Below are 11,525 nucleotides of genomic sequence, written 5' to 3'. Positions count from 1 at the left end.
TGTTCCGTAGTTTAAAAGACTTAGTATTTTCCTTGTGTAAGGTTTTATATTTTCCCTGTTACTTTTCTTCAGAAGCCTGAAGGTGTGCTGCCAGCATCCTGTAGATTTGCTTGGCCCAAAAGGAAGGGGATGCCATGAGGTGTCTCCCGTGAACACAGAATCCTGTATTCAGTGCTAGGATTCTGTTTTCCAGATCAGAAGTGGCCGTTAGGACTATTTTGATTTTGTAGAGTACTGAGAATAAACGCATTTAAAAATTCTGAGTTTGGTTTCTGAACAATTTGAACATGTCAGCATTTGGCTTAATTTCATGTGAAAAATTTGCATTGAAATAAAATTAGTTTAAATTCAAATCAGTAATGTAATTGCTACTTAATGATAATTGAAATGTCTTACTATTTACATCAAAGTACGTCTTTTATTATAATTAAACAGCTCAACATTTTTATCTGTATCTCATATTTGCTAAATTACAATAGGAAATTCCAGCTGTTACGTCCCATTATGATATTGCAGTATCAGTAACGAATATTGATTGCACATAAAGCACTACATATAAATACATATAAATAACTACACAGAACTGCTTTATGGCCGATGATTGTCATAAGATAATGGAGAACATGCTGAATACAGTTTCATATCTTAATGTTTTATGAATTTTTACTAACATTTTCTGAATGTAATTTAATCTGGTGACAATTTTCTGACTATCTTTGTACTATTGACTTCCACTGAAATCTCTACTTTGTTTTGAAGCTTTTCAGAAGACAAAAGTATTTGAAATCCTTTCTCTTTTTTTCTTATAGATGTGCAATGGTTTAGAGCAGCCAAGGAAGCAACAGCGGTCAGACCTCAACGGGCCAGTTGACAATAACAACACACCCGAGGTAGGTACCTTAGGCTGCTAGGCCCTTGTGCTGACTGTCGCCCTGCGGTCAGGCTTCCATGAGGGAAAGCAGGCACCAAATTGTCAGCTTTCTCCCTCTCACACGTGCATACTTAGGGTCTCTTTCTTTTCCTGAACTGACGATAATGTCTGCATATTCCAAAAAGTCTTTGAACTATACCCATGAATGTGTTGCTGCCACATTCATTTTATGCAACTGTTCATGGCATGTACTCAAGCCTTAAATTTTTTGATGTCATACAGAACAGGGAGAACACTTCCGAAATTCTCTTTTTGGATTGTTGGAGAGCAAAAGTAGCATCAAAAAGAAATTGGCCTCCACCTTTTTTCTCCCCCCCGCCTCCAATGTCAGTCTTTGAAACCAAAGGACTGCTTAATTCCCACAGGAATAATTCTCTTTAAATAACCCCTAATATCAAGCACATCATTCAGTGCTGAGGGCTCAAATGATTCACATCTTTTTGAGTCGTCTCTGTGCTAAGATGTGTCCTGGCTCAGTCAGCTGTGACAAAAGACGCAGTGATAGGCAGACCTGCTCTTGTCACTGAAGACTGAAGCAAAGAAGACAGCTAAGAATGCAGAATGAGGTTATGCTTGAGGCGAGACACAATGAAATGAAATTCAGACTTAAAAGCAGAAGTCTGTTATCTCAAAAACATGTAACATATTTAGCCTGTAGCCTGTTACATTAATGAAGAGGCGCATTTCTAAAGCCTTTTCCCATAACGGAGAAATCAGCCTCTTTCCTGGAAACAAGAATGCCTGAGGAGGCTGGCAAAAGACAAGCAAACGGAAGGACTATATCTGTTTATTGAGAATAGAGACAGTAGGATAGTAGGACAAAAAGAGCACTGTTGCCTCTGCTGAGATTAAGTGTAATGCTATGTACTGTGCAATCAGGGACAGTTCTTTTTATTCACTGACCCAGCATCTTGCTTTGTAAAATATTGTTTAATGTTGTTAATTGGAAATTTGGGATATCATTAACAGGCAATGTGATCTAGCAGACAAACTATTGGACTGGGAATTGCTGGTTTGTATTGCTCATCTGACAGCTAACTTCCTAGGTCATTTTCATATTCTTCCCCCCATCCTCCCTTGGTTTTTTGTGTGGTGGGATCTGTTTAAAATGCTTTGAGATTCCAGGTGAACAGCACTATGTAAAAGTTAGGTTGGGTTAATTACTGTGTACACTTAGGTAGGATTAATTACTGTGATGTAATGTGTTTCACTGTGCTAAATAGTGGCTGTGCAGAAGTTATACAGAGAAACTGGACTTTTTTTAAACAATGGTCAGCTGTTTAAATATAATATGAATTCAATTCAGTTTGTAAAAATGATTTTGTTACAGCTATACTATTTTTATTTCCCAACAGACAAAGAAAGTGTCTTCATTTCCAAGTTTTGTTGATGGTAAGTTTTACATCATCCATAGTTAATGTAGGATAAAATGAAAGCAAATGCTTTAATACATTTTAAAGATTACAGTTTTAAAAACCAGTCTAACCCAAGAGAATACAGCTGAAAAGTTTAAGTATTGAAGTATTTAAGATTTTTGTCCCCCTGCTGTGGCAATGGGATCCTAGTGGTGATAAAAAGGAGGAGCAGATAGAGCTCTCAGAAGGATTAAGGTGAAGATGGAGACAGCTACAAATCTGGAACGGGGTAAAAAAGGTGGTAACAGTGGCCCCAGCAGGGTTGAGATTTGCAAAGGTATAAGAGCACCCTGTTCTTCCTGGCCTTGTGCAGAGGAAGGAGTCATTTAACTGTTCAGAGCAGCCCCTGTATTGTGTTGATGCGATGCCTGTTGTTGCACTCTGGGTATCTCAGTTGCCAGCACAATCAGAAAGGTTCTCCTCATCTGACAAAAAAATCAGTCATCCGATCCTCTGTTTAGGAGAGCCATGCTTTTGTGTGTTTCTTCAATCTTCTTTGCACTGCTATTATTATGTATTTTCTGTTTGGAGAAAAATAAGTCAGTTTATTAACACCAGAAGGTGGACAGAGATAAAATGGGATAAAACTGAAAAATGTTATCATTGTGTGATTCACAGACAGCTGAAGAACTTCGTATGGGGAAAATGCATACAGCTCTTCCTGCAAAGGAAATGTCTACACTGTAAAGTGAGAAAAGACAGTAGGAAAATTCTAAGGGTCTTACCCCTTAGATCTGCTGTGAACACACTTTCCCCACATTGGAAACCATACATGAATGTTAAAAACCTGATTTCTAATGCCAGTCTCAAATCAGGGAAAACTTACTGTGATTTCGAATAATATTAGAATGTCCAACGTATTTTTCTTCTGTTCCCTGATCTCATCAGCTTGACTAACAACTTCTGGTTTTAGTCATTTCCTTGAAGAACTAGAGCAAACAGAAAGTTCAAAGATTGCCCCTTTTACACAGATTGACATCTGAAGGAAATTATCTGTAACACTTGGCATGTAGTAGGTAACAGACCCTAAATAGAGGTAAATTAAATGCATTCCTCAAAGGTGGCAGAGACAAGAAAGCAAGCTGATACTGTAATAAGCATCTACTGGTTGTATAGCAGACAACTATTACGGGAGGCCAGCATGAATAGAGCTTTAAAACAGACTGGAAAATTCTCACCCCTCATAGCACTTACCAATACAACCGCACATCTTAATTTTTGGGGGGATAAAAGGTTATGTCTTTTTCTTTCCTTACCAATCAGCTCACTACTCTGTTGGAAAGGTGTCAGTATACTCTTTTATATCGCATAATAATATTTTTTTAGTTCAATCATTTTGCTTTCTTTGTGGGTTTTTTTTTTCCTATAGTTGCACAGTATGTGAGGATAAGCTATTAGGCTTTTCCTGTTGCAGTTATTATATGGCATTGTCTAATACAAATAAAATGTAGCTCACTAGGAGCTTATGATAGCTAACATGACTGCTCTCTAAATTCAAAGCAAAACAGAGGTTTTGTTATTAATTTGGATGCAGAGTCCCAAAAGGAACAGGACCCTGCTGCACATAAGAAAAGATTCTGCCAGCTAACACTCCCTGTTCTTCCCTCAGCTTTGATGGCGATACCACAACCATATTCTGGTTACGTTAATATTCAACTGTTCAGGCACTTAACGTTCAGCATGACTCATGACTTACAGTAGCTATATCTATATCTCTATTAATACATAATATTTTTCATATGCCATGTGGACATAAAAACAAACTAGATAACAGGCACAAAACATATTGGAAATGTGTCATTTTGCTATTAGAATTGTTTCAGTAGCAGTACCACTATAGTACAACTATATGGTTGTAGTGGTAATTAGTTTCATGTTCAGGGGTTCTGACATATTTGCTCTCTGGATTTGTCCTATCACCAGAAATCTCATTTCCTTGCACAGTAACAACCATGATCAAGTAAAGAAATCAGCCAAAATATGGAACTTGTAGATAGCCATTCTGCAAGGTGACATATGCCCTGTGCCCATGTACTCCTTATGCAAAACCTGCTGCAGGGCCGCATGCCCTAAGGTCTCAGTGACTTTGTGGGGTTTGATATTTCTCAGTAGGAAGTTGAAAGTGCTTCTGTGCTCTGAGCACAGTCTCTAAATACTGCCTGAATCCCAGGTTTTCACATCATTTTAGATAAGTATAAAAATATGTTCTTAACAGATTGTTAAATTCAGTTATGCTGAATTACTGAATGAGAATTCTTATTTTGTGAATACAAAAGATAAGTTAATTTAAAAATGTTTAGACCTAGTCTACTTAGTCTAGAAATATGTTTATACTTGTTGCATTAATAGATCAGCAGTAAACCAAGTAATCTCTATTCCATTGATAAGATAGTGCAGAAATTTATGGTTACATTTTTCAGAAATAGTTATTTTATGTTTAAGCACCGATACTCACCATAAAATTCCAATCTTTGTTCACATTGAACTAATCTTCAAGTTTCAAATCTATTTCTTTCTTCTCCCCTTCCTCATCAGGAAGCCTTACACATGCTTACATTCAAGGGCATGCTTAAGTGCTCTGATGAGCTGGGACCTCAGCCAAGTGTGCAATTTTATATTATTTAAAGCAGTCAGAAATAAGGGAAGAAAACACTCAGGTAACCCGGTTTGACCCTGGCAATAGCATTCCGTCCTTCCAACATTTTACCTGACAATTGCTTGCATTGACTTCATGATGGGAAATGTATGTTGGAAATGCTTTCTTCCCAACATGCTTTTTTTGTTGTGGTGTTTTGCTGGGTTTTTTTTCTGTATTAGCTATTGCTATAAGCATTGTATACATGCTGTTGTTTTATACATGATGCAGAATTTGTTGCTAGTATAATTAATGATTCAGCAAAAAATCACTTCCATAGAACTATAGAATGCTAGAATCGTCTAGGTTGGAAAGGACCTTTAAGATCATAGAGCCCAACCATCAACCTAACGCTGCCAAAACTACCACTAAACCATGTCCCTCGGCACCACATCTACACGTCTTTTAAATACCTCCAGGGATGGCGGTTCCACCGTTTCTCTGGGCAGCCTGTTCCAATGCTTGATAGCCCTTTTGGTGAAGAAATTTTTCCTATTATCCATCCTAAACCTCCCCTGGCACAATTTGAGGCCATTTCCTCTTCTCTTATTGCTTGTTACTTGGGAGAAGAGACTGACCCCTATCTTGCTCCAGCCTCCTTTCAGGTAGTTGCAGAGAGCAATAAGGTCTCTCCTCAGCCTCCTTTTCTCCAGGCTAAATTACCCCAGTTCCCTCAGTTGCTCCTCATAAGACTTGTGCATAGTTTTCTAATGTTATGAAGAGATGATGAAACCATATCAAACCAAAAAGACCCCAACCTTTAAAGAATCCAAATAAATAAAATTAGGATTATAAAATTGCTTAAAACCCGTGGTTATTTCCACGTGCAAGAAGTTTTTCAGGCAAATTAGTTAAAAACACCATTGCTGTCACCAGACAGCTGAGACATGAGAAGAATTTGTTGTTTCCTTTGTAACACAAATTAATTTCACAGACCGCTAAGATGTGGTGGGGATTACTGCTTCATGCTTGGAGGTGCTAGCAGTGTCTACGGTCTACGTAAAAGTAACTCTCAGAATGTCTTTGAAAGAGAAGTGCCTTTGACATAGCCTATCAATGACTTGGAAATCAAGACAAAAATGTCTTGCTCACAGAATCACAGAATGGTCAGGGTTGGAAGGGACCTCTGGAGATCTTCTAGTCCAACCCCCCGCGAGAGCAGGGTCACCTACAACAGGTTGCACAGGATGGCGTCCAGGCGGGTTTTGAATGTCTCCAGAGTGGGAGACTCCACCACCTCTCTGGGCAGCCTGTTCCAGTGCTCCACTACCCTCAAAGTAAAGAAGTTCCTCCTCATGTTTAGAGGGAACTTCCTATGTTCAAGTTTGTGCCTGTTACCTCTTGTCCTATCACTGGGCACCACTGAAAAAAGACTCTTCCCATCCCCCTGGCACCCTCCCTTTAAGTGTTTATAAGCATTGACAAGATCCCCCCTCAGTCTTCTTTTCTGTAGACTAAAAAGGCCCAAGTCCCTCAGCCTTTCCTCATAAGAAAGATGCTCCAGTCCCCTCATCATCTTTGTAGTGGAGATTGTCGTGACATTTTTTTATTCTTTCCCAATACTTTGAGAGTTTTAAATTCCACAGAATTGTATTCTGAGTTACAATGAAGATCCAAACCATTACTGGGTTTGTATGGAAGTAGAGCAAAATATGTCTTCCTGTGGTATATAATTATCCTTTCAAAGCTTGAAACTACAGTGTGTCCTAGCAAAACAAATAGCTCCATTTTGTGTGAGCACTGCTAGTTAATATCAGGTCTCTGAAGAGTGCAGGACTGGTATAAATACATATAAGTGTTTATATACTTTGATTACTGAATTACAAAGACTGGGTTTTTTTGCTGGGGGTTGAGATTTCTGGCAGGCAAATGTGAGGTCTGCACGGAAGTATAGGTGTCACCAGCATTGCTTGAAGAAGAAAGTCACTTCTTTTAATCAAGTTTATTTTCTGTTGGAAGACTTTTTCTAAATTAGAATGGGAAAATGAGGGATAGGAATGCTCGCTAAAAGATGTATGTGCAAACCACTATTTCAGTACATTTCATCAGCATAGCATGCCGTATATTTTTACTTCTCCATATATTAATCTTCCACATTCAATTGATTATAAATAAATGGAACTAATCCACCGTACAAGAAAACTACTTTTAAATTAGCATCTCCCTTCAGTGTCATTTTTCTCCACACATGAGATTGATATACTTCCAAAAAATGTCTTAGCAGCTTGGCAAGTCGATACAGATCAAAGCAAATTTCTTTTATAAAAATGGTGAGGAACAGAAAATATTCACTGTTAGGAGATTTCAGCCAAAGTCTGGAATGACTGTTCTTTACTGTTGCTCTCATCAAGCTAGGTGTAAAGCTTAACAGCTGAATAAAGATGGTGATGAGCATAATCCCAGTGTGATAAAGATATTATCCTTTATTCTCTTCTCCTTGCCTCCTCTTTTTCAACCTTGGAAAGAAACAACTTGCAAAATACAAGTTAATGTTAGAATCTCACCAAAGTCACTATGTAATTAATACTAAACGTATGCAAAGACATTTTGTTGAATGAAGGCTAAAATTGAAAAAATAGCAAGATGTTTTGAAGTTCCGCTATTTTCCTTTCTTTTTTAACATGAAATTTTTTGTACTCTTTTCATGTTCTCCTTTCCCATAACTGCTTTCTGTGACGTCCCCGCTGTCAGAGGAAAAGGCTGTGTGACCTGTTGTGCAGATGCCATTGATTAGACCGGAACGCTTTATTGAACTCCTGTACTGAAGCATGTTTTTCTGGCTCTCAGTTTATACAATCTGTACCAGCCTGGGAAGTGTATTTTTCTATCAGGCTCTGAATTCAGGCCTTACACATGACTAAACAGCATAGAGATGCCTACTTTTCTTGTTTCCTAAACTTTCTTAACTGTTACGTTTCGTGGTGGACTTTTGCTAAAGCAAAGTACACCTTTGTGCCCATTGCTCATCAGTATTTTTGCCAGAGATAATGTTTGTTGACTGTGTACTTCTGCAGACATCTCAAAAAAATGTTGAAATGCAAATCTGTATTTAAGCAGAAGTTTAGCTCATGCACTCTAACAGTCACACATATGTAAATAGCAGGAAAGTTTTGATAAAGGAACCTATCGGCATTTTGGAAACTTGCAAATAATTCAAATGTGTTTATTAGTGCAGCACAGCAAAAAATTTCCAATGATTTTCCTCTAGAATTCCACAGTCAAACCATTATGCAATGCTTTAAATACTGTATGGTTGGTTAATATGTTTTTTTGAGGGAAATAATTATAGGGAAAAATATTTGTTTATTTTGCACTGAATTTCTTCACCTGTTTCGTATTAGAAAAGTCCTAAAAAGGTTGTTCAAGCCTCAGTATCCTTTATTCAGTTTCTCACCTCTCTTTCTTTTCAAAGGCAGTAACTGTAAATGTCTCATGTCAGTTCCAGGACCTTGTGAACCTGAAGACCTCATTGATGGAATCATCTTTGCAGCCAATTACCTGGGCTCTACACAGCTGCTCTCCGAGCGCAACCCTTCCAAAAACATAAGAATGATGCAGGCCCAAGAGGCAGTGAGCCGTGTTAAGGTAGGTGCTCGTTATGGTTTGTAGAATACTCTCTGATGCTTTGAGCGTTGATCTCTAAACAGTACAGGATCTGCAGCTTCAAATGGATTCTGAAGTGCACTCATATGAGTATAGATCTAGTACCGTAAATACCATTACTTTCCAGTGCTTATTATGAAAATACATACAGCTTCTCTGAGGAACTAAATATAAATTATTCCAGAGTGTCTTCAAAATTGTTTGGAAGCTGTATGAAGAAGTCAAGTATTACAATTTCTGTGTAAATAATGTAGCATAGACCTCTTCATACAGTTGTGTAAAAAATGCTTTTTTTGGTTAACAATCCAAGTAGGAGATTATTAGGAGATTTTCTAGGATTATTAGGAGATTTTCAGTTTTTACAGTTTTACAGTTTTTTGTGGATCTGCTTCATCTGAATACTTCATCTGAATAAACACATGGTTAGAAAGAGGTAGATTTAAATGTTAATAGAAAAATTCTGTGCTTAGTCAATAAAATATTTAATTGGTAAAAACTGCATGTTTTCAAAGAAAACCAGTTTGAAAAAATCATTTACTTAGCAAGAGACTGTCATGACTGATGACTGATTTGGCGTTAACAAACAAATGGAAGACAAGAAATGTCCAGTTCTTTAAACTTTCCAAACCTTTGAATTTCTATTTATCATATTGTGATGTCTCAAGCAGTAAGTAATTCTTCATTGCAGTTAGCTCCCTAAAAACTGTTTTGTGTATCTCTTAGGGAGACTTTGCTACTTTAGATAGTCATGGAAGAGAGCTTCAGTTACACTTTGTTCAACAATTATGTGTAGATGTATGATTAATATGGATAGAAAAACTTGAGTTTAAAAAAGGGCAGGTACTGTCCTTTTAGGCTTCTGTATATTTAGCAGGATAAATCTTACAAGCAGCTGTTAACAGGCAACGCTCTTTGGTACCAATTTTTTTTTTAATCAATCAACAACCTGCATAATGCAATTAAATCCAATTATGCTTGAGAACTGCCATAAGATATAAACAAATCTTTCTCGCTTGCACATCCTTCTCCCACTGCCCCCAAATTTTTAATTTTTAACAGTCTGGATTCATAGTCTAAAGGTTTCCCTGACTCCCACATTGTCTTTTCTCTTTCTTTGTGTGTACATCTCTCTGCATTCTTTTTTATGCTACTCCTCAGAGGATGCAAAAGGCGGCTAAAATCAAGAAAAAAGCGGTGTGTAAACGGTTTTTCTTGAATGCTAATGTTTACTTACATTTTTGTTGTACCTGTTCTTCGTGGAGTGTTGTGTCTTTCATTTTGGGTCCTCATAAAGTTGTCATTTTTGTTTCTTCTTTGTTAAGTAGTAGAACACAGAGTGGAATAAAATGAACTCATTTTCTTCATTGTTCATTTGCTGGAGTGCCTGTCTGCTGCTCTTCTTCTGTTGAATACCTGTGATTTGTTTAGTCCAGATATACAGCCAATGTTATCTGGGAGATTTTTTTTAACGTAAAGCTTATTTTTATTTTACTAATCAAAGCAGTAAGATGTATCTCCTGTGCCTTTGACTTACTGTATATTTATTAAATTATTGTCGATATTTAAAAACAAATAAAGTAAACTTACTAGGTAGTAACCGGAACAATTCATACAGGAGAAATTTCACTCAGTTAAAAACTATATTTTGGTTAACTAAATACAGTTGACAAAAATAGCACTCAGATTAATCTTGCTTTTTGTGAAGGTCTTGGATGAAGGCAATGCAAGTAATCTCTGCCAAAGTATGTGCTTGATTTGTATTTTGCTGGATGAGAATTCAAATAAAATTAATCTGAATGAATTATAGGCATAGCTAAGCCTTAATAACTACAGAAAAGAGCAGCAAATACATCAGTCTTCCTTGCACTGTTTCATCAAAGAACTGGTCTCTGAGCTGGAGACTGGTGCCTGCCTTTGGCACAGGGTGGTTCAGTCTGGGGCCATTTTATTCTCAGGCTCCTAACATGGGTGCTGCTAAATACCAGTTGCAGTAGTGCACTGTGGGCAAGAAGCCTGCAGGAATAAATAAGTTCCTGATGGAACTTAATACTGGAGTATTAAGTAAGCTCTTGGATGATGCTTCAGTGAGAGGTAGCAGCTGCTTTGCCACTTTGTCCCCTGTTTTCTCATGCGGGCAGAGCCAGGATGCACGCTTAGGAAGCCATGTGGCATTACACTGTAATCCCGCTTGCCGTAGGACCGTGTTGTCTGATGGGATATGGAACTGTTTCCCTAGTGAGCAGTGCTCAGATGTTGAGGTCTAAAAGTCAGCTGATGGCTTTCTGTGATATGAGAGAAATATTAATTCAGCACTCAGTTCTTGATTTTCCAGAAAAAAACTCAACTAAAAACCTAAAAAAAAACCCTGAAACCCACCACAGTACTGAGCACCAGCTTGCCCTTTTTGTGGTGAGCTGAAGATGGCAGGGCCATCAGACGCCACTGAAGATGGCAGGGGCTGAGCAGCTGATGGGGACTAAGTTGCTTTCTCAATTCTCCTACTTTCTCAGTTCTGGTGCCTCAGGTACTGAAGGGCATCGATGAGACAGCATGCTCTTTCTCCTGTTCTGGCTATAAATAGACAATTTTAGTACTTGAGTTGTCAGTCCCACGGGCTCCAAAAATTCACTTTTGCCCACAAAATCAGAGTATGCTTCACTCTTTCTCTGCAATAAATGCATTCTTTGCATGTATTTAGAAACACCTTTGAATAGCTGTCTTTGTAGTGGTTTAACAATGCGATTGCCTCATATCACATTATGCTTGAAGTGATCAGTGAATTTGTCATTCTAAAGAGGAAATTAAAATTCCGCTTGTAACAAAGCATCTGTCTTTTAGACTTCAGAGGGAGATTCCCAGGCCTTGACTGAAGTGGATCTGTTCATCTCCACACAGAGAATCAAAGTTTTAAATGCAGACACACAGGTAAGCGATGACTAAA

The 11,525-nt window shown here is 37.8% G+C and overlaps 1 protein-coding gene across 2 annotated transcripts in view; it reads left to right on the top strand.

Annotated features, from left to right (window-relative positions):
• Window positions 1–11,525, top strand: part of APBA2 (amyloid beta (A4) precursor protein-binding, family A, member 2) — a 45,931-nt gene that overhangs the window by 11,145 nt on the left and 23,261 nt on the right. Inside the window, exons 2-6 of one of the 2 annotated variants that reach the window (XM_009885755.1) lie at window positions 810–890; window positions 2,287–2,323; window positions 8,421–8,566; window positions 9,743–9,778; window positions 11,423–11,509. In XM_009885755.1, the coding sequence (XP_009884057.1) occupies window positions 810–890; window positions 2,287–2,323; window positions 8,421–8,566; window positions 9,743–9,778; window positions 11,423–11,509 (387 nt within the window). The remainder of the gene's footprint in view (window positions 1–809; window positions 891–2,286; window positions 2,324–8,420; window positions 8,567–9,742; window positions 9,779–11,422; window positions 11,510–11,525) is intronic. The other variant, XM_009885756.1, reaches the window with a different exon arrangement.

This window comes from Charadrius vociferus, unplaced genomic scaffold (assembly GCF_000708025.1).
Source record: "Charadrius vociferus isolate BGI_N301 unplaced genomic scaffold, ASM70802v2 scaffold325, whole genome shotgun sequence".
Lineage (NCBI taxonomy): Eukaryota > Metazoa > Chordata > Aves > Charadriiformes > Charadriidae > Charadrius > Charadrius vociferus.
This window is presented reverse-complemented; position numbering and strand designations above follow the sequence as displayed.